Source organism: Micromys minutus, assembly GCF_963924665.1.
Source record: "Micromys minutus genome assembly, chromosome: 29".
In the NCBI taxonomy this organism is placed as follows: domain Eukaryota; kingdom Metazoa; phylum Chordata; class Mammalia; order Rodentia; family Muridae; genus Micromys; species Micromys minutus.
The window spans coordinates 2,824,446-2,847,384 of record NC_137964.1 but is presented as its reverse complement, the minus strand read 5'-3'; the positions used below and the strand labels follow the sequence as shown (position 1 = coordinate 2,847,384).

General features: G+C 44.0%; 1 protein-coding gene across 1 annotated transcript; it reads left to right on the top strand.

Moving 5' to 3' along the window:
- RAC1 (Rac family small GTPase 1) lies at window positions 1-20,378 on the top strand. The gene is made up of 6 exons (XM_080940521.1): window positions 1-321; window positions 9,965-10,036; window positions 12,009-12,126; window positions 19,059-19,121; window positions 19,725-19,884; window positions 20,119-20,378. The coding sequence occupies exons 1-6, from the start codon at window positions 287-289 to the stop codon at window positions 20,247-20,249; spliced, it is 579 nt and encodes a 192-aa protein (XP_080796647.1). The 5' UTR covers window positions 1-286; the 3' UTR covers window positions 20,250-20,378.
- The last annotated feature ends 2,561 nt before the right edge of the window (window positions 20,379-22,939 follow it).

The window sequence follows — 22,939 nt, the reverse complement described above, 5'->3', positions numbered from 1 at the left end:
CGCCCGGAGCCTGGAAGCTGCGTCGACGGCACCGAGGGGGAGGGGAGGCCGGATGTGAGTGGAGCGGCCATTTCCTGTTTCTCTGCAGTTTTCCTCAGCTTTGGGTGGTGGCTGCTGCTGTGCTTCGCCTTCCAGTCCGCTGAGGGCCAGGCGGCGTGGACAGCGGTCCCGGCACTCGGCGCCCGGCCGCCCGCAGCCTCGCACCCGCCCGCCCCGCGCTTCCCGAGCCCGCCGCTTCCCGCCTTAGTGACCGGCCGCCGCCACCGCGGCCCACGGAGCGGCCGAAATGCAGGCCATCAAGTGTGTGGTGGTGGGAGACGGGTGAGTGCACCACCGTGCTGGGCGCTACGGAGGGGGTGTCTCGCGCGGCGCCATCGGGGGCGGGCGGCACTCGGGTCCCCGCAGGCCCGAAAAGCCTCGAGCTGGCGTGGAGCGCGCGCCCGGCTTTCTGGGGGGCGCGGGCCTCCCACCCTCCCGGGCCTGGTTCCGGCTTCTGGTTGGGGGAGGGCCTGGGCGAGCCGGCCGGAGGGAAAAGTGAACTCCACCCTCCAGCCTTCTTCCCGGGCCGGACACCGCCCGTCGCCCTGCTCGGGTTGGCACGTAGACCAGGCTGGTTTGAAGAATTTTTTCTTTGACCATTTTTTTTTTTTTCTGAGAAAGGGAACTCTAGTTTCTTCATTAATTCAGGGTACCCCCCCTCATCCTCCCCGAGAACTGGGATAGGTAACGGCCTCCAAGTCTGTCCTGTTCGATGCATGTCTGCACCAGTCACTTGGGTGACCTGGAACTTGGGAAAGGGCTCGGATGCTTCGACTTCGCAGGGTGTTTATAAACATACTTGTTTTCCCCACTTTATGCGGAGAAAGTTATTCGGATGCTAGCTGAAGGAGTGTGAGGAAGACTGTCCATTAAACGTAGTGTGGTTATTTATTTCATTTTTTTTTTTAAATCTTCTCTGAAGGCATTAGAGATGGATGTAGCTGATCCAGCTCCCTGTGACTCGAGGCAATTCTTTTCATGATTGACCGTGATGGTTTCAGGCCCTTGAGGGAGACAAGACTGGTCTTATGCTGTGCCCCCACCCCCCTTCGGTAGAAACAAGAATCTCAGTGTAATCTGAGCAAAATCGCGCGTCTCAGCGTTGCTTGTGTAGGTTCGTGTTAACGAGGAAGCTTGGAGATTTACTACTCCCCGTTTCCTCAAACGCAGAATGCAACTGGTACATTTTCAAGTTCAGAAGAATACGTTGCAAACTTGGTTCATGCCTTCCGGACTTGCCTTGAGCACTCGCAGCTCATGGATTTATGATCGATTGTTCAGCGTATTTACATAACTCTACTTCAGACGTTTGGGATCGTCCCTGTAACTAATTCAGCCCGACGGTCAGAGAAGTTTATTTTTCTGCTAACATGTCAGTCTGTGGGATTTGTCTCGGGAACAGGAAGTCTCCTGGACACGGTTCAATGCATGTAACTACACAACTGGAATTTCATTGAGTATAGTGTATGGTGCTTTCCTTACACCTCCTGAAAGAAAGCTTTGTCTTTTGGGGCAGTTAGTTTGATTATGAAAGCAGTGCAAGTGGAGATGGATTGTAGAACTCGGAGGGGGTCTTTTTGTGTAAATCTTGGCTTCTGACTTCATCTCGAGTCTCCTGTCAGCGGTAGGTAGGAAGTTTGTGTGGGGTCTACCGGTGTGTGCCAGCAGGTCTGCTTTAAGTGAAGACTGGGTGGTGTGTGTCTGCCTGTCTGTCTCTCTCTTTTCTCTTTCTCTCCCTCCCTTCCTCCCTCTCTGTCCCCATGTCTGTCTCTGTTGTGAATGAGCTATAACATAGCACCTTGCTGGGGAACGTTTGAAAGTTATCCGACCTTTCTTTAAAAGTTAAAAATGTTTAGTCAGCAGTTTGTGGACTGGGGACTACTACCACATTCCTAGTTTCTTAATAAGCTGAAATGCTCTGTCACCATCCTCTTTTCCTCCCAGAGTTTAGAGACCATGGGGAGGAAGAGAGATTGTAAGACCCAGAGGACAGGGACTCTAGGTGGAAACAGTATTTTCGGGACTCCACTTTGAGTTCAACAGCAGCTGTACAGGATACTAGCCCAGGGCAGAGAGGACCTCAGCTCAGTCGAGATGGGCCCTTGATGACTTCTAGGGGTGGGCAAGTCCAATTTTTTTATTTTTAATGGGTGTGGTTCTTGAGGGAAACAGCCCCAGTGGATGGCTCATGTGTATTTGGGCAGCGCAGATTGGACTAGGTGAGTTTTTAAGGGGTGGGGTGGAGTGGGGAGGAAGTAGAGATAAATATGAACAAAATACATTGAAAGACATCTCAAGAAAATTACCTTTTAAAAATGAGGTAAATTACTGCTAATCAGAACCAAACCCATAGTGTTTGAGAATTTCTGAGACTGAAATACACATGCAACAGTTATGCTGATACTAAGTTGATACTAACATCATCTCAGCTCTGTATCCCCCCAGCCCCCAACGGGGACTTAGGGCCTTATGTTCCCTGGCAAGTGCTGAACAGCTGAGGTACAGCTTACTTAGCCTGTTGCTGTCTTAAAAAATGTAGTGAAAACTTGTAGAATGCCTACTGTAGGGTTCCTTTGGATTGCCACTACCTTCTTTCTCTTCCTACATAATGCGTGCGGATGTTTTGCTGTATTCTGTGCTATATGTTGATGCCAGCAGAGGATCCCCTGACACCAGAGTTACTGATAGTGAACCATTAGGTTGGTACAGGAATGGAGCAGGTCCTCCGGAAGGACAGCCAGTGCTCTGGAGATGCGGAACCATCTTCAGCCCACACTACTTTTTAACTTACGGAGCAATCCTCAGCATACCATTTTTTCCTCGAGAGATGCCTCAAGGGAAAGTTAAACAAGACTAAACAAGATGCTGAATATTAAGAGGCTCTTAAGTGCCTGGTCCTTGTAGAGTGCTAAGTAAGTGGGGGTTACCATTGCTGCTGTGGCGTTCTCTTTTCCTTTGTCATTTCTTTTTTCTCATAGTCTAGTGCTTATTCTCCTGAGCTGTTCCCACACTAGCTTCTCATCTTACTATCATTGTTGGGGTTTTTTGTTTGTTTTTACTGTGTGGGTCTGTGAAGATTGTTAGACATAAAAATGCAGTTCCTGGCCTTGAATTTTTCAGTCTTGTTTAAAAAGTTTATTGTGTGTGTGTGTGTTGTGGAACCATCTTTATACCCCAGTGTACTTTTGTTTTTTAACCGGGTCTTACCTGTATATCTGCAGCTGGCTTGTCTGCCTCTTGAATGCTGGGATCATTGACTAATTGTACTTAAGGAAAAAAAAATACTGATTGTTTTGCTTGCATGAAGATCTTCACCACATTTGTGTCTGGTGTCCGAAGAGACCAGAGGGAAGGCATTGGATCCCCTGGAACTGGAGTTAGATATGGTGGTGAGCCACCATGTGGGTGCTAAGAATTAAACCTGGTCTTCCACTCTTAATCATTGAGTCTCTCTTCAGATCCCACGTTGTTACTTCTTTATACTGTACTTGACATTGATATTGTTGGGGCTAAGTGCCAGGAGAACTGTACACATACCAAAAGACTGAGATTTATACTCCGAAGGGCAATGCATAGCAAACACTGGTTAAGAACATAACCCTCTTGGGATCGGACATTGGGTATCTTGCATATTGATTCATAATAGCAGCGAAATTACAGTTATGAAGTAGCAACAAAAATAATTTTATAGTTGAGGGTCACCATAACATGAGGAACTGGGTTAAAGGGTCATGGCATTAGGGAGGTTGAGAACCACCAGTTTGGAGGTGTAGCTACATAGCTTTGCATGCCAATAATATTTTTCTGCTTTTCGTCAAACAACTGTATGCCTGAGGTATAGTTGGAATGCCTTTTCTGAAAATTTTAAAGCTGGTACGCCTAATATCACATATAGTTATATTTTACAGGGCTAAGAGCCGAGTGATGACAGACAGATTGATTGAGGTCACACACGTTGCAAACTTAACTATTTAAAGTTCTGAGGAATTACAGTTAGAAATTCTGTTATGACCATGTTAGATTAGTCGTCTGTACTCTGGTGGGTTAGTGCTGCTCAGTAGTTAATTGACAGTGGATATAAAATATGAGAGACTTGAACTTTCTGAAAAACAGAACCTGTGTGCTCTTCTTGGCTATAGTATAGCATGTGCTGAGCCACACTGAGCTATCGTGCTCCCCCCCCACACACCCCTCTTTGTTCCAGCACTATGGACTGTACCTATGGCCTCACATTCGGTAGGTCAGTGTTGTACTATTTCATTAAAATCCCCACCCAGCCCTGGCCTCTAGCTCTATTCTCTAGCATTGAGGAGATGTTCCATCACAACTACCTCAGCGGTTTTTAATAGTGTTGGTTTAGTTTTGATTGACCAGAAGGCTAACAAGTGAATGTCTTAGAGTTTACTTCTTGTCTGCTAGACTTGGGCTGGTAGTCTGTCCAGTACAGTGTCTAACTTATACACTGCTGTCCAGGAATTTTGTTAGGTCATTCCCCCATGATGTAATCTTTATAGGAATGAGCACATTTTACTCTGCTTCCATTGAACAGTGATGGCATGGCCCATACATTTGCTCAAGCTCTTCATGAATTTCTGCTCTGGGCTCCATATTTAGATTTAATTATTATTATTTAATGCATATGGGCTAATTTTAATTGCCTGCATGTATGTCTGTGCACCAAGTTCGTGGTGCCCTTGGAAGCCAGAAGAGTTTTGGATCCCCAGGAATTGGAGGAGGATTATAAACTGTTGTGAGCCACCAAGTGGGGATTGAACCTGAGTTATCCAAAACAAGTGCTACAGCCAGTGCTCTTAAGAAATGAAGCTGAGCTGGAGAGATGGCTCAGTGGTTAGAGCACTGGCTGCTCTTCCAGAGGTCCTGAGTTCAATTCCCAGCAACCAGATGGTGACTCACAGCCATCTGTAATGAGATCCAGAACCCTCTTTTGGTGTGTCTGAAGAAAGCGACAGTGTACCCACATACATGAAATAAATAAGTAAATTCTTAAAAAGAGAGAGAGATAAAGCATCTCTCCAGCCCCTCTCTTTTATATATCTTACATCTTATTTCCCTGTCTGTCTATCTATATGTAAGTGGTTCTAGATACAGAATCACTAATATATGAGATAAATGTATCTTATCTCTCTATCCACACATACACACAGCAGCTTTCCACTCCTTCTCTGTATATATGTATGTGCATGTATACACATATGTGTGTATGTAAAATAACCTTTGTATCTTTGCTGGGTTGTCATTTGACAGTCCTTAGTGATTTGAAGATTCTAGAACCAAGAGGTGTGGTCTAGAATAAAGCTTTCTTTGAAACTTTGTTATGTGTAGTATCTTCAGCTTTCCTTGTCTGAGAAACTTTGTATATAGTCTTAACATTTTGAAGTCTTTAATGGTGGTAATGATTATCTTTATACACATTGGTTATGATGTACCTTGTTTGTAAACTTGAGACTTTTGAATTGATTTGTCTTTTCCTGGTACTGAACTACTCTTACTGATACATCTATTTTTCTGAACATACTCTCTTTCTTTATATACCTTCTATCTTAGAAATTGAGGGCGTGTGCATGGGTTTGGGTGTGCACAAGCATCTGTCTACATGGAGGGAGCCGCATCTTCTTCAGTCCTTCTCCGCTTCCTTTTTAATTGTTTTCCATTTTTTGGTGTGTTTTTAACGAGTGGATGTCGTGTGTATGAATGCCCACAGAGGTCAAGAGAGGGCATTGAATATTCTTAAGCCAGAGTTACAGGTGGTTGTGAGCATTGTGATTTGGGAGCTAGGAACTAAATTTGAGTCTTCTAGAAGAGCAACAAGCTTTCTTGACCTCTGAGCCATCTCTTCAGCCCCCAGATTATTTTTTGAAACAAGGTCTCATGTGGCTTAAAGTAACTTTCAAATGCTGTGTGCCCAAGGCTAGACCTGAACTCTGGATTATAAGAGCTAGACATGCATGTATCACCATACCCTACCCTTAGATTGACTTGTTGGTCAGATCTGTGGGATTTTAGATGATAATTACCTGGTTTGCATTTGAATTGCAGCTGCTAATGGATGAGTCCAGTTTTCCTTCTTAGGAACATTTTTTTTTCTTACAAGGCCAGGTACAAAGTTTTTAAGATTCTTTTTAAGATATGTAACCCACCCTTTGATGCTGGGGGTGGAATTCAGGTGATTGTGTATGCTAGGCAAGCTCTCTACCACTCTGCTATAGCTGATGGAGATCTTTTTCTTTTTGGACAGGGTTTTGCTCTGTAGTTCATGCAGGACTGGAACTTGAAGAAACCCCTCTCTTCCCAAGAATTCCAAGCTGTGATTACACACCTAGTTTTCTTACATACCTTTAAAGTTTTATTATGTGTATATAAGAGTGTATATGTGTGTACATGCATGCACTCAGATGCTTACCGAAGATAGTTGCAGGCATTTCGAGCCCTTTGGTGTGGATGTTGTGGATCAAACTCTGCAAGAGCAGCAAGTGCTCTTAAACACCAAGCCCTCTCACCAGCTTCTCTATGTATAGTAGGTTTTGTTTTGTTTTTGTTTTTCTCTGTGTAGCCCTGGCTTTCTTGGAACTCACTCTGTAGACCAGGCTGGCCTCCAGAGATCCACCTGCCTCTGCCTCTAGAGTGCTGGGGTTAAAGGCCTGCACCACTCTGCTCTGCAGATGGTTTTTTGTAATGTGAGGAAATTGTCCGTGCTTTTAGGCTGATTTTTGTGTTTTAAGGTTTGGTTTTAAGGTTTCAGAAAGTAAGAATAAAACTGGTCAAAGCAGATGGGCATTAAGTACAAAGTTCTCTCAACACGAAAGTGATGACCGGAAATCACTAGCAGGTTTCATTCTTGGTCCTTTCTGTAGGACAGGGCAGGAAGTGCAGATAGGTTAAAAAAATAGTAATGTCATACACTAGGGGAAGAGCCAATATAGAATGGACAGAACTTTCTTCCTGTAGACTGAGGCTTATTTGCTAGAGTTTAAAGATTAAGAGGAGGTTGGACTGAAAACTTGGATATACAAATTTAGAAAACTCCAAAGCATATATTCTTCTGGTAGTGTCAGTCATGGCTGTGACTGTGTTTCCATTCTCCGTGTGCACACTCTTGACACTACTTCCTGTAGTTCAGGTGTTGATGCTGGCCTCTAGAATTGATGGATGCTGGTGTGCTTACAAGGACTAAGAGAGTACACTAAAAGAAGGGTGGTAGCCTTTCTATTTATCTGGTCCATTTTAAATTAAGAATGAGCGGGAGTGTGTAGAGACAGGCTCCCACAGCTCAGGCTGGGCTCACACTTGCTAAGACCTTGAACTTCTGATCCTGCCTTCTTAGCCTCTGTAGCTTTACTTGGTGTTGGGGATCAAACCCAGAACTTGGTGCTGGGCCAGCTGAGCTGCATCACCAACCCTGTGGTCATGTTTTTATAGAACATAAATTGTAGTCAGTAGTGATTAGTAAGAAGTACATTTCCCAGCCTGTGTGGTGGCTTACAACTGTAACCCAGCACTCAGGAAGCAGAAGGGAATGAATGGGTCACAGGATCATGTTAGACAAATTCAGAGTCAGCCTGTTCTACATAGTGAGTTTAGGGCCATTGGGACTGTGCAGAGAGATCAGTTCAGTAGGTGAAGTACTTGCTGTCGACCGTAGCAAGTCAGCAGAAGCCAGCAGGGAGAACTGCTTGGACCGAGCCTTCAGGATATCTCTCAAGTCAGTCCGGGTCTGTGGGGGAATGTAGAAATTTTATCTACTTATTTGCAACCTATTCCCTTAAAGCAGAGGTCCTCACCTTCCTAATGCTGTGGTCCTTCAGTACAGTTCCTCGTGTTGCAGTTACCCCCCCACCATAAAATTATTTCATTGCTTCTTCATAACTGCAAATTTGCTACTGTTATAAATTGTAATATCTGTGTTTTCCAATGGTCTTAGTGATTGTGAAAGGGTCACAACCCACAGGTTGAGAATTCTTCATCTCATGCACACTATGACCTGTGCGGTGTGCACATTTACATTCTTACAAATAACAACAAAAAAAATTCTCAACACCAGATTTAGCCAGTACCTTCCCAGTTTGGCCTTTCAAAGATACCTGTAGCTGGGGCACAGGCCTGGTAGAAAGCTTGCCCAGCATGATGGTGGTGTGAGGAAGATGAAGTGTTGGGATTGAATAGAGAGAGGGTTTGTTTGAGGGTCCTAGGCAAGCATTCTACCGCTGAGCTACAGCCCCAGTGAGACTTTATTCTTTTAATTACTACATGTATTTATTAACTGTGCCAAGAGTTTCACTGACACATCCATATATGTATGGGATGTACTTTGATATCTTTACCCCTGTTATTTTCTCTATCCCCACCCCTCTCTGCCACCCTATGTTTTTGTTGTTTGAAGTAGATTCTCAGTAAGTAGAACTCACTGTATAACCCAGACTCCTAGAAGCACTGCGACTTCAGACTTGAGCCAGCACTTGATGCTATTCTTTGAGTTTCCTGCAGAGTATCTCAGTACCTAGTACCTTTCTTCCTTGCTATGAATTCATTGTAGTTGAGAGTATCTGCCTACCAGCAAGAAAACTAAGGCAGAAAAGGAAGTTCAGAAGTGTCAGAAATTGCTACAAGTAAATGAGCTGGTCTGAGTCTTAGATCTGGGCCTCTCCAGATCTTAGGCTCTTGCTCATACAGGTTTGTTTTGACATTCTAAGCCTTTCTCACAAGATAAATGTCTAATGAGTCATTTCTGTTTAGAAAGCTGTTAAGGGATTGGAAGTTACCTGCCAGTGATGTAATGTTTGACACTGAGATCTTTAGGGTGGAGAGTTCCAACTTCATTAAGCCCTTTATTCTGTTACAAGTCAGACAAGTATTGGCAGGAATGAGTGGTTGAGCTCCTGCCCTTGTGGAGCCCTTAGTCCCAGAGTGGAAGGAAAGTCTAAAGTTTGGAGAGTGAACCCCAGTCTACAGTGGCCTGTGCTGAACAGTACAGTCTTCTGTATAAGTCAGTATCATTGCACCATCCTGACATCAGTGGATCAGCAGGAGCCACCAGGGAGTGGTCATTACAGAACACTGTTTGGACTGAACCTTCAGGATGTCCCTCAAGTCAGGGTTTGTGGGGAAACTTAAGAGATTTTATTTATACATTTATAATTCATACAATTATAGGGGCTGGAGAAATGGCTCAATGGTTGAGAGCATCGGCTGCTCTTCCAGAGGTCCTGAGTCCAAATCCCAGCAACCACATGGTAGTCCACAACCATCTTTAATGAGATCTGATGCCCTCAATTATAATGCTGTGAATGAATGATACAACAGTTTATTTTTAGTAATATTCTGAAAACTATTTCAAGTGGTTGGGAGCTTTTCAAGCAGTGCCCTAACTTCTGCCTAGGGGAACATTGGTCTTTCCCCTTAATGTACTTCATTTTGCACATTTCTTGTTTTCTATCTTAATAGCTGTTTAGGAAGTTTTCATCCCTGTGCCTTTTACTAAGCCATTCAGGATCTATGATGTTAGCTCTTTTCACAGCTTGTGAGTGTGAAAACTTAACTGGCTATGCTCTGTTAGGGACAGGCTTGGGGCAGGGCGTGGCAGTTTCTTGGCTTTGCCACTCAGAGGCAGCACCATCAGTCAGTGCTTGAGAAATAACAGTTCAGGTTGCACAGGCAGCCATGGTCACTTATTAGTAATCAATTTAGAGTAAATGATGTTCCACACACCTTAACGGAAAGGGCGGAGGTTGTAGCATTTAACACTGCACATATTTTCATCTTATGAAGAAAACCAAACCTTGGTTTTGCTTGGTACTTCTCAGAAAGGCAGATTCAACAACCTCTGTGGGTAGTGGGGCCAGGGCTGTGCTGTGGGTAATGGGGCCAGGGCTGTGCTGTGCTGACTAAGCAGCCCTTTCTCTTCTTTCAGAGCTGTTGGTAAGACCTGCCTGCTCATCAGTTACACCACCAATGCGTTTCCTGGAGAGTACATCCCCACTGTGTGAGTATGCCCCGCAGGCCAGGACCAACTTCCCTGGGATGTGTTTTTTCTGTTCTCTTGTAAAGCCCTTGTCAATCCATATATGAACTTTTTTTTTTTTTTACTTTTGTTAAAGCTTCTATTTAACAGTTAAAGAGAAAAGTTTGTGTGACATATGAGATGCAATTAACAGTAGATTTTATATTTAATAAAAAAGAAAGAAGCTTGTGTGTTTGCTTTATTCATTTCATCATAATTTACATTAGAGCTGTGGGTGTTTAATGAGCAAATTCCAACTAAACTGCTATATTGATTTTCTAGTGAACTTTGTAATAGTCATCTATCTTGGAAAAGCTCACTGTTTACAAATTTAAGTTTTCTTTACTAAAAATATTTGAGAGTTGCATATTGATTCTGTCAAAGTATAGCACTCTAGGAAGAATTTGATTTATAAACTCCCAGAATTGCATATAACATAAAAGCTGTTATGAAACAACCATTCAGTAATACCTTAATTTTGAATACATTTCTTATTAACTATATTACCAGATTTATTTTTTTATTTAAACAACTTTATTTTTAAAAAACAGATAAATGTACAGATTTTTAAAGCATTTTTGCATAAAACTGTATGAATATATTTTTGTCAGTACTTGATTTTTTTAAAAAGTTTGATAGTATGCATTGAAATCTTACTAGTTACAATGAACATAAAGTACATGTAAAACAAAGTGTAACATGGAAATAGTCAGTTTTCTTGGTGTGTAAAGATTAAACATAATGATTTTTAAATACCAAGAATTGCTACAAGGCTGCATTCTTAGCTCTTGATTATTAATGATTTAAGGTCTAGGTGTCCCTGCTCTGAGAATGAACTATTATTTATTTTCCTCTGAATCATTGACTGGAATAGAATTGTTAGGTGTTTAGAACTTCAAAAAAAAGATGATCCAATTTAGTGTATGATTTCCTCATATGAGGGCATATACTGTTTCCTGATTGATTCTTAGATATTTAGAAAACAAAGGAAAATGAGACTGTAGAGTGTATAGGCTGGGAAACACAAAGACCAGAGCCTGACCACAGCAGTCTGCTAACTTGGCTCCAGGAACTGGTGCGCAGAGTGACCCTCTGGCAAGTCATCCGGAGGTTCCATGGTATACTCACAGGGCTGTGGAATTGAACTAGGGTGTGGGGTTGGGCAGAGGTAGATTCTGGGTTGCTCATTTTATATGGGCAGCCCAATTGAGTGGGGGGGGGGGGGGGGAATGCTTTTCTCACTGATGGCTCACTGGGGAACCCTATCATGTGGCATAGCTCTAGCCTCATGTCTGCAACCAGTGTACCCTTGAAGGCTCTCCTTTGGGGGAGACTACTGGGATTTTACCATAAAGCCTAGGTTGAGCTTGAATTCTTATGATCCTCCTGCCTCTGTTTTCATGCTGGGGTCGTGACACTTCAACGACTTTTCCTCTGATTAGTTGGTAGGCCTGTTCTGGGTTGCCTCCTACTAATAACTGTATGTAGCATTTTTAGGCTAACACCCACATTTATGTGGTGAGATGCACTCACTTTGAAAACTGGGTGGCTTCTAAAGTCCAAGTGTGCTTGTACTGCTGCCCTTAGCCTCAGACACAGGTGACTTTGCCATATGCTGTGAGGACACCAGCTGAAAGGGAGCAGTGTGTACGTGAGAAACTTGACAGGTGGAACTGGGAAGAGGGACTTGCTCTAAGTTTTCATCTTCATGCAGAGAAGGCCCTGTGTATTAAAGGTGGACTTTGTTTTGGTTTTGTTTCCTTGTAAGTTAGTAGCCTGACCTTCTCTCTGGTGTGTAAGGCTGATGCCCTGTGTCTTCCTCCCTCTAGGGCTTCTCATCCTGTGTTCAGCCTCTAGGTCCATTCACTTCCCTTACAGCCAACCTTCAGGGAGGAATCTGGGGACCGAGTTAGTCTCCATGACTGTGACTCACTTTTTCTTGTCCCTCCTACAGCTTTGACAACTATTCTGCCAATGTTATGGTAGATGGAAAACCAGTGAATCTGGGCCTGTGGGACACAGCTGGACAAGAAGATTATGATAGATTGCGTCCCCTCTCCTACCCGCAAACAGTAAGGCTCACACTTGCTTTTTACTCTGTATGATTGGTTAGTGTCCAGTGTCAATGATCCTCTTGTGCTGCTAGGACTGGGGTCTGTGATGACAGTCAGCAAAGGTGAAATACCTTTCATGCCAACCAGAATTTGGAATTTTGAATGTTTTCAGCCTTTTTAATTTACATCCTTTTATTTACTTTCAAGACAACCACACAGAGCAGGTACTGTCTTATTTTTGGTTTTGCAGAGCTGTTCTTAACAGCAATTACTTTGAAAGGTGGCTTGTTCTGAGACGGTTTTGCACTGTAAAATCAAATTAAGCAGGTAGGTTGGGCATGGTGGCTCATACTTGTCATCCAACACATGGGAAGCAGAGGCCATAAGTTTAGGACCAGCTTGGTCTATAGTTTTCTCAGACCTTGGCTCAAAAAAAAAAAAGCAAGTTCAGCAGTTAATATTAAGGTTTCTTGAGCTGGGATGTAGCTTAGTTGTTAGAATGATTACCTTGCATTCCCAGTCTTGGGTTACATCTCTAGAACCACATAAACAGTGGTTTATGCCTGTAACCAGAAGTGAAGGTGGGATGATCGAGTCACCCTTGATTATACGTCAGTTTCAGACTGGACTACATGGCACCCTGTTTCCAATAAACAAAAATTATGGTTTCTTTAAATTGAATTAGTAATTTACCTTAGAGCTTAATACTTTTTCCCCCCATAAAGTGCATAGTTCTTGGCATTAGTACTAAGTTTTTAGTGTAGATTGAGGTTTCAGTTTTATAAAGTAGACCTTTGTGTCCAGCCAGGAAAAAAACACTATTTTAGATTACTTTGGCTTCTGTATGAGACAAGTGGTGATTGATTATTTACCAAAGCAGTTTCTTCATGTCTGTCCTCTGCATGCTTGCCCTAGCATAAGAAGAGTTACTGTATCATAAGATGTCCCTTATGTAGCATAAGGTCTGTATCTCAGACCAGGTGTGTCCAGCCTGTAATCTCAGGACTTTGGAAACAAAGGAAGGTGTATGTCTATGAGCTCACAGCCAGTCTGTATGTTTCAAAAAAACAACAGGGTTGTTGAGATGGCTCAGCGGTTAAGAGCACTGGCTGCTCTTCCAGAGGTACTGAGTTCAATTCCCAGCAACCACATGATGGCTCACAACCATCTGTAATGGGATCTGATGCCCTCTTCTGGTGTGTCTGAAAACAGCAACAGTGTACTTATACGTTAAATAATATTTTTTAAGAAGTACAACATAATCCCTGTTGTGCACACAGCAGCTCTGGCGCAGCCCATGCCCTCTAGTGCCTAGTTGCTCCCCCTTCACCTTACTGATTTGATGGGCAGAGGCTCTTCAGTTCAAGTTTTGTTTGGATGGGCATTATGTGTGCTCTCATGCTTGGGTGGAGAGTGTCTGGTTTGGGATGGAGAGACAGCTTAGAGAAAGGCAGGCTTTGAACCCTGGCTGACTGGGGAACTGTAACCTTACTTTGGAGTCAAGAATCAGTTCCAGTCTTGAGTTTGTATTTTTAAATGAACTTCCTGTTTAGTTCAAGATTGTTTTACATGTTAGAAGATGCCTTTTCTCTGCAATCAGAATACCTTTTGTTTCTCACTGGAAATACTATCAGATACTTATTCTTTAAACTGTAGTTTGTTGTTAATTGAGTTATAGCTAAATTTCAAATTTTAGTTAATAGTGCTAAATACAGATCTGAAATGTAAAAGGAGAGATTTGAATTGGGTCTTTCTTTTTTCCAGTTAATCTAGTGCTAAAATCTAAGTGTGATTAAGTATTTAAAGTCAGTTCACAATCACAGATGATTGCAGTCATCAGAGTCTTCAGAAATGCTTTACCTCTAGTTAGTGTTGAATAGTTCCAGATTTTAGGTGGGTTTTAAAACCTAGCAATTGGTATCTATGCAGCCCATTGGCTATGTCTGGAAGGGTGTGGCATCGTTTCTGAGAAATGAGAGCTACTCTATTGTGACACAGCAAGTACAGACTAGGGCGAGGCCATTCTAAGGGAGTCATTCTTAGCAAGGCAAAGGTGAGGACAGAAACCGGGCTCTGTAAGGAGTGAGAAAGGAGGAGGGCAAGATTCCTGCTAATATACCATGTTCCAGTGTAGATGGTCAGGTGGACGGAGGTCTTTAGGAGCAGAGGCAGAGCACACAGCCAGCAGCTAAAGACTTGCCTGTTAAGACTTTCCTAGATGTGCAAGTTACATTCAAATGCCAGTGCCCAGAAGTCTGCCTTGATTTGGGTCACACTGTCATACTACAAGCCAACCTAGGAGCTCCAGGCTGGCACTGTGTTCTGTTGTCTGCTAGTTGGCACATGGTCCTAACTTGGGCTCTTTGAACTATAAGCCTGTTTATGTGACTCTTTAAAAACCTGTGGTTAGAGATGAGCAGTGGTGGTGCGTACCTTTAGCCCTTGCACTTGGAGTTTAAGACTAACCTGGTCTACATGTCAGCTAGCACTACACACAAAAAACCTCACTCAGAAAAACAAAAAAAGTTGTGGTCAGATATTATTCTGAAGGCCCAAGTGGAAAATTTCTTGTTTGGGAGACACTGAAAAGAGCTGGCCACATTTCCTGTGGCCATTGTTATTTTGAAACAGGGTATCCTTCAGTCTGTAGCTGAAGATGGCCTGCCCCTTGGAGTGCTTGGTCTTTGTTGTCATCTTCTGGCCTCATCCTGAATGCTGTGTGTGTGTGTGTGTGTGTGTGTGTGTGTGTGTGTGTGTGTGTGTGTACACTTTGTGCATGCCTGGAGTCAGATCAGAGCCCTAGAAACTTTGTGGATTGCTACTTGGTGCTGGGAAACAACAACCCTGGTCCCATCTGTGGAAGAGCAGCCCTCTTCTGTCTAGCTCCTGGTGTTAAAGTTGTGAGTACCCATGGCTAGCTGCAGTTTTGATTTTCTGTTGTTGTTGGTTTGGTTTGGTTTGGTTTTTGAGTTATTTTCAGTGGCTATCCTAAAACTTGCTCGGTAAAACAGGGTGGCCTTGAACCCAGAGATCCACCTCTTCCACCTCCTGAATGCTGGGATTAAAGGCCAGACTCACCACTGTCTGGTGCAGTTTTTTGATTTTTCAGAGGGTTTCCTTTGTTAAGATGACTGTTAGATGTCTGATCCTCCAGCCAGAGATCACTAGGAAACTATTTACAATTAGCCAGAATAGGGTGAATTGCTTTTTGTCAGGAGACAAACCTACTGGGGTTTTATTATGTGATGGGGTGTGCAGGACTCAGAAAAGGGGTTTGCTCTGGTTAAGTGCTGTCTTAGCCTTGTATTTTAAGAAGTCTGACCTAGAAGGCGCTGGGATGTAGTGTGGGGCTGAAGCTGCTACAGATGAAAATTTCTTCCTTGCATTCTATGCCTCATGAAGTGACGTTGGGTTTAGGAAATGATCTTCTAGTCCTTATGTCCATGTGGTTGCTTTCTATCAACATAGTCACGTGGAGGCCGGAGCTTGTGAGAATTTACAGGACCATCTCTATTTCAGTGCAGCTGTCAGCATCAGGCCAGCTGCCTGCCTTTTTCCAGGCTGTGATTTCTTTTTTTTTCTTTTTTAAGTATTATATATAAGTACACTGTAGCTGTCTTCAGACACACCAGGGGAGGGCATCAGATCCCATTACAGATGGCTGTGAGCCACCATGTGGTTGTTGGGATTTGAACTCAGGACCTCTGGAAGAGCAGCCAGTGCTCTTAACCACTGAGCCATCTCTTCAGCCCCAGGGTATCATTTCTTGAGAACACTTGTCCAGCTTTTAAACTTTTTCTCTGTTGTGTGTGTAAGCCCTGGTCTTTTTTCCCTGTTGTGTGGAATACTTTTATTAAAAAGAACACTCCAAATGTGAACCTGAAGTAGATAGAACGTGTGTGTGAGCAGAGTCAGAGGCTCCGTGCTCCAGCTCCACTCCTGCTCTGCCCTGTCTCATTCTGAAGCTGCCTCACACTGGGCACTGTGCCTCTGACAGGCAGAGGGATGACAAGTGAGAGCACTCGAGCTGTATGTCGTTGGTGTATTGTCTGTGTGTGTGGGTGTGACAGAGGTCAGCTTCAGGTGTTGTCCCTCAAGAGCCACCTTGTGTTTTGTTTTTTTTTAAGACTAGGTCTTTCACTGGGACTCAGGGTTTACCTCAGGCTCCTCTTGATGCTCAGCAAGCATGTCCCTAAATGAACTCTCCTCAGCCCTGGCTGTACTTTCGACTATTGAGAGAGAGGTAGCTGGTGACATGGGAATAATAAAGTTATTGGAGACTCACTCATTAATGGCATCTTGGGTATGTGGTATCACAAGTGTCCTGGTGATCTAGGAAAGTAGCAGTCAAGTCCCCAGGAAAGATGGTCAGCCACCTGTGAGGGACACTGGTACTGTCACAAGGCTAGGGAGGAGCAGAGATACCAGCAGCACAACCCCTTTTGCCCTGGTATCAGGAAAGAAGGGATTGATGGTAGGAAAAAAGCATCAAAAGCCAATTAATTTAATAGAAGCTGTGTTTAGGCCAAGGTAGAGGGGTGAAAAGGGAAGGAGGCCGGAGGCCAGTGGCAGGACAGACACCTGAGTTACGGGTGGACTGTGGCTCAGCTTGTGCTTGCCTCTGCTCCATCTGGAAGACGCTGGAGGGCTAAGGGGAGCAGAGTGACGAGGCTAGAGGGTGCTCCAGCAGTCTCTGACCATCCCGACGCCTATGAAACACTGTGGGTGTTTTGGTCTTTTGTTGGGTGGGGTATATCTATATTGTGTCAAGTCCTTAGGACATGGTTCGAAATAACTCACAGGTGAAACCTGGAGTCTGGGAATTGTTACTCCTTGAATCATAACCACAAGCTTGAGTGAGGTGAAATTAAATAGTTCCTGTACTTGTTTTTTATTAGAATTTCTGGGGTTTCATACTAGGAAAGTGAGCCTGTCAGTTTTTACTGGACATAGGGGCAAATGGAAAGTATTTTGATGAAAGTGGAAAAGGTTGTTGCTTAGAAAGTTATGACCAAGTGGTGGCCTTAGTTCATTTCAGTAGCTTATTCTAGTCTGAACCACTCTTGGCTCCCAGAACTAGGTAGGAGGCTGCCAGCTTTGACCCTTTGACTCTCTGTTCTGGAAAGAAAACACCTTTCACTTGTGGGTGCCTCACCTGTCTCTGAGACTTCCTTTGGCTTCTCTCTGAGAGCCCTGGGGTTCTTTGAAGATCTTGTCAGTAATGGGTGTCATCCACAAGCCAGTTCTGAACACTTGGAGTTCTGTGCAATGTGTTAAATTCTGGCAAGGGTGGGAGTGCTGTGGTGGCCGGCCCAGCATTCTCTTGACTTCCTTATTGAACTGCAGGGGACAGCCCCTTAGCTCCAGCTTTATGGAGTAACGATTCTGTGCTTCTTGGTTTCTAAGATGAATTATGTGATTGCACAGCTTTGGATTCCTTAAGAGGGCTGAGACAAACTTCTGATGAAAACTAACAGGTTATATTGATTTTGTATTTCTTAGTTTGTACTGAACTCAAGCAAAGTTCTCCTGCATTACTAGGTTGGAGACACAAGTGGTAAAGATAGAACCTCCAGGGGCAAAGACAAGCCGATTGCCGTATGTAAGACTTTGAGTCGACCTCAGCCTCAAGCTTTGTCTCTTCTCTCATCTCACTGAGTCTCCAGGAACACTGTTGAGCCTTGGGTTCCCTGAATGTTTGCTCTCTGATTCACTCAGGAGAGGCTGCTCTTGAGGAAATGAGCTTTCCCTGGGCTGTGACTTCACTACCAGTGGATTATAAAGTGGTTGATGAACTGCTTGCTCCCCTCCTCCCATGTGAAAGGAGGGGCGTCTGGAAGCCCCTCTCTGGGGTGGTTGGAGGTGCAGGTGTGGAGGGTCCTCATGTGGGTGCTTCCTCGCTGAGCCAGACTAACCACTCCCAGGGCCTCTTCTCTGACTCTGGTGTTCTGTGTGATGGGCTGCGGGGGCGGCTGTGCGGCGCTGGTGAGCTAACCCAACTGTGCTTTGAGAGGGTTTGGAATCAACTTGGATGCTTGGGAGGCCCTGGTGATTCTCTGATAGGCTTGTGCATGCGCCAGCATTGAAGTAAACAATTGTTTATAAAAAGCTGTTGTGTGGGACGTTTCTTTCCTTTTCAGGTACAAGATACCAGCTGGATGGTTTAAGGTGCTAGCCTGGGAACTGTGTATATTTCACAAAATAGCGTAGTTGCCTTTTCTGGGGCTATGTCTTGATAAGCCTAACATTTTAGAAACTCTTGGGCATAATTTTATACAGGTAAATATCTGAATTTTACTTTGTGTAATAAAACCTCAGATATTTTATTTTCAGTCAGCACTCTTGCACTGCTTGGCCTTGCGTTCTTTGGGGCCACAGATACACTGGGAACAACTTTCCCAGAGGCCCTTGGCTTTGTTTGGGAAGCTGGGACAGTGCTGGCTGCAGTGGTTGGTGCGTGTCTGCTGGGAAATGGCACACAGCTCCCTGGCTGGAAGGCTGGGCGGCACGTTCTTGAACTCCATTTTGTGCCAGGGACAGTGACAAGCTGGCTGATTGACGCTAGGGATGTAAGGATGATGGATTAAATCGACACTGCATTCATGAGCCTCAGAGGTCATGGTTTTCAGAAGAATTTGTGTTGATAACAGATAATTAGGCTTCATGTTGGGCATGATTAGGAAGCGGCCTCCTGGGAATGTGATTTGATACCTCCCTAGCATCAAACAGCTTCTAGCAGTTTCTTCACATTCCCTTTCTCAAAAGGCAGGCCACATAATGGTTCGTGAGTCGTCTGGCCAACTAGAGGGGTAAGTGGGGAGCAGTGAGGACCTAGTTGCAGGTAGCAGTAGGCACACAGTGCCTCTGACAGCTCATGGTTACAGCATTAGGCAGAACACTCCTAACAGTTCAAGATTGTCCTTGACATGTTGTCTGTTTCCTTTTTGTAGGACGTGTTCTTAATTTGTTTTTCCCTTGTGAGTCCTGCATCATTTGAAAATGTCCGTGCAAAGGTAAGTAGAACTTATGGGAAGATTGATGCATACTGTTAGTCCCAGAAAAGAATGTTGTCTACTGCTGGGAACTTTTGGTTGTTTAAAACTTGGCTTTAGTAACTCTATCGAGGAATGGGCCATTTTAAAGTCTGTGGCTTTAAGGTATGAGTTTCTAGAGCTTAATTTCTTTGGGAAGCTCCTCACTGCAGTTACAAGCACTTCAAAATTGGTCTAGTGACCATTTCTTTCTGCTCCAGCATCTTGAACCAACCTAGTGAGAAAGGGTGAGTGACCCTGTTGGTGTAGAGATTGGGGACATGGTAGGGATAATGGTCCCTGAGTTGATGGTGAGTTTTCTAGGATGATCCTATAAATTAGATTTATTTTCCTAAAAACAAAAGTGGGGACACTTATCTTTCTTTTCTCCTTTGGCCCTTGACAGGTGGAGTCTGTTGTGTTGTCCTCTGTCTTGGGGCCTGGCTAGCCAGGGTACATGCGTTTAAAGCTTGAGTAGAAGGCAGGGGAGCTCTGTGGGGCAGGCTGTGGCTGGAGGTGTGGCTCTCTCTGCATGTAGGAAGTCAGAACAGAAGAGTGGTGTGACCTTGTCTCTCTCACATGCAGTGGTACCCTGAAGTACGACACCACTGTCCCAATACTCCCATCATCCTAGTGGGGACGAAGCTTGATCTTAGGGATGATAAGGACACGATCGAGAAGCTGAAGGAGAAGAAGCTGACTCCTATCACCTACCCGCAGGGGCTAGCCATGGCGAAAGAGATCGGTATGAAACCTTCATTTCTGTGTCTGCCTTGCAGTCCTGCTGCCAGGTAGCTAGAGAGTCCGCCCGAGAGGGACGCTTCTCCTTCCTGGGGTCTCTTCGCTTTGAGCAACCAGCCAATCCAGGCCTTTGCTAGCCTTAGTGTTGGTGTGGGAGGTGGCTGTTGAGCCACACCATGCTGACTTAGCTGGGGTGTCCTGTGGAGTATCTGTCATTGCCTGTGGCTGTCTTTTCTAGGTGCTGTCAAATACCTTGAGTGCTCAGCACTTACACAGCGAGGACTCAAGACAGTGTTCGATGAAGCTATCCGGGCGGTTCTCTGTCCACCTCCTGTCAAGAAGAGGAAGAGAAAGTGCCTGTTGTTGTAAATGTCTGAGCCCCTCGTTCTTGGTCCTGTCCCCGGAACCTTTGTATGCTTTGCTCAAAAAAAAAAAAAACAAAAACAAAAAACAAAAAAACAGCGGAGCCTTCGCATTTGATGCCAAGTTTTTGTTACAGATTAATTTTTCCATAAAACCATTTTGAACCAATGAACCAGTCAATAATTTTAAGGTTCTGTTTTAAATGTAAGAATTCCAACTTACAGTCTATTAAAATTCAGCCCTAAAATGACAAAGCCTTCTTAAAGCCTTATTTTTCAAAATCCCCTATTCTTGCTCAGATTAAGAATTGCCAAAATACCTTGTGAACTAAGTTGCGTTGTGCTGAGAACACTTAAGCACTAAGCTGTTGAGAGACTTCTGTCATTAAGAAGACTGCAGCTTCCAGAGTCTAGGGGTGCAGACCCTTCCGTAGTTCCCAGACCGAGTGACACAGCACAGCCTCCTTAATGACACGTTGCCATGTAACGCACCTGTAACTTATCAGCCCATGTTCATTACGTAACTTTGTACTGTATGAGTGTAACAGCTCAGCTCTTTGATTTCAGTGAGTTTTCTAAAATACCAGTTGACTAGCTTTTGCAGACTTTGAACAGAACTCTGGTTCCTGTGTTGCCTCTAACGAAGTATTCTGTTCCTAGTTGTGGGTGTGCTGGGTGGAGTGTGTGAAACAGGACATGATCAAAGGAGACAGACAGTATTTTGACTAATATGAAGTAGAGATTACTTTACACTACATTGTACATGGAGTAATTCAACTGAATAAAAGTGTCACGGGTAAAGCTTTTTAACGGTTAATTTCTGTCAAAGAGTAGATAGATGACAAATGGCCGATCTTATCAGTGTCTCTCGAGCTTTTCCTCCCCCCACACACTACCATCCTTCCCCAGATGGGCGTTGAATTCGTATTTAAACTGGCCATCCTCACAGTTGCTAACTTAGCAAGTGCTTTTCTTTAGGATCCCCTTCTTAACGAGCAATATGTCTGACCTGTACTATAAGATCTTTCTGATAATGCATTTGGAGATTTTTTTTGGTAGGTAGAAGTGCATTCCTGTTTTCACCTTACTTTACTCACAGCTAACTAGTGCTTCCCTTAGTTTTCTAGTAACTAGGTGTAAAAATCATGTGTTGCAGCTTTACAGTTTTTAAACTATTTTAGATATTCTTAAACTATGAACCTTCTAAACATCACTGTCTTGCCAGAGTTCCAACACTGTCATGTGACTAATGCTGCCCCTAGACCTCACCCGTGTGGACACGCTTCTTGTCGTGGTTCTGCCTAGAGATGTTCCATTGGGTCTGTGAGGTTCTGTCAACTGCTAGTGCTAATGCTGTTCTGTACAACCTAACTCACTGGCAAGAATACAGTGTTGGGCCTTTCAACCACTAGAACAAACTTTTTTCAATTGACAGTTGCAGAATTGTGGAGTGTTTTTACATTGATCTTTTGCTAATGCAGTTAGCAGTATGTTTTGCATGTATGACTTAATAAATCCTTGAATCATACAACTGGTCATGCTTGTGTTTTTGGAACGTGACAAGCTCTCGGCGTGTTGGCCTCACTGTAAAATCCCAAAGCACTGGGGATGTGCTTTTCACACTGGAGGGATGGAGTAGGTAGGTGAACCCACAGCTACACTTCAGTGGGGATACCACATCTCAGTCCATTGTTATACAGGCAGTTATGATTAGCTTTCATTGGTGGTTCTTGTACTCTGAATCTTTAAGTAAAAATATTAAGTGTACGTGTTTGCATGTGTACATGTGCGCACATTTCTCTGTAGAACACGAGACCTGGCCTCAAACTCCCAAGTTCTGTGACTAAAATTTGCACCATTTCCTCAGTTCTGATATGAACCCTCACCACTATGTTCAGCCAGAGCTCTTGATCTACTGACGGATCTGAGAGAGCCTCTTACCAACCCCTCTAGCACAATTTGAACCCAGGTCCTCACATTTGTATGACACTAGCCAAGATGACTATAGCCATCTTTAGCTCCTTGTTTAGAAATAGCCTATTTTAAGATTTCCATCAGTGTGCATCTTGGTAGGTCTCAGGATCATCTGACCATCAAGTCTTTATTCCTATATAACTCCACTGCACACATAACCTGACAGTGTCTGAGGATCTTCACCTTAAATCCAGGTTCCTGTGATTTCCCTACAAATTCTGATGGTGGTTATTCTGGTTATTCTGGCTGGCCTTGAACTCACTTTGTGTGGAGCAGGCTGGCCATGAGCTCACAGAATTGTCTGCCTCTGCTCCGAATGCTGGGATTAATAATTGCCCCTTTTCTGAGTTTTGTTTGGAGACCTCTTGAGTAGCAAAAGATGGCTTGGATCCTTTAAAGTAGTTGAGTGTGACCTTTAGTGTCTGGTTCTCTGGGCTCCATCTGGTGGGGGTAACAGGCCCAAGTCACTACACCTGGCTTTTTTGTTTTCTGCATTTTTTTTTAAATGTGTAATGTGCTTGGAGGACTCGAAATGTATGCAGTCTTTAGTGACCAGAGTTGCAAGACATAGTTGGTTTAGAGTGGAAAGGCAGACACTCATCACCAGCTGGGTACAGCAGTCCGTGCTTGTAATCCCAGCATCCTGGAACACACACCTTCCTCAGGCAACTGGTGGTAAACCAATTACTTTATTTTTTTTTTTTTAATTCCCCTGAGCCTGGC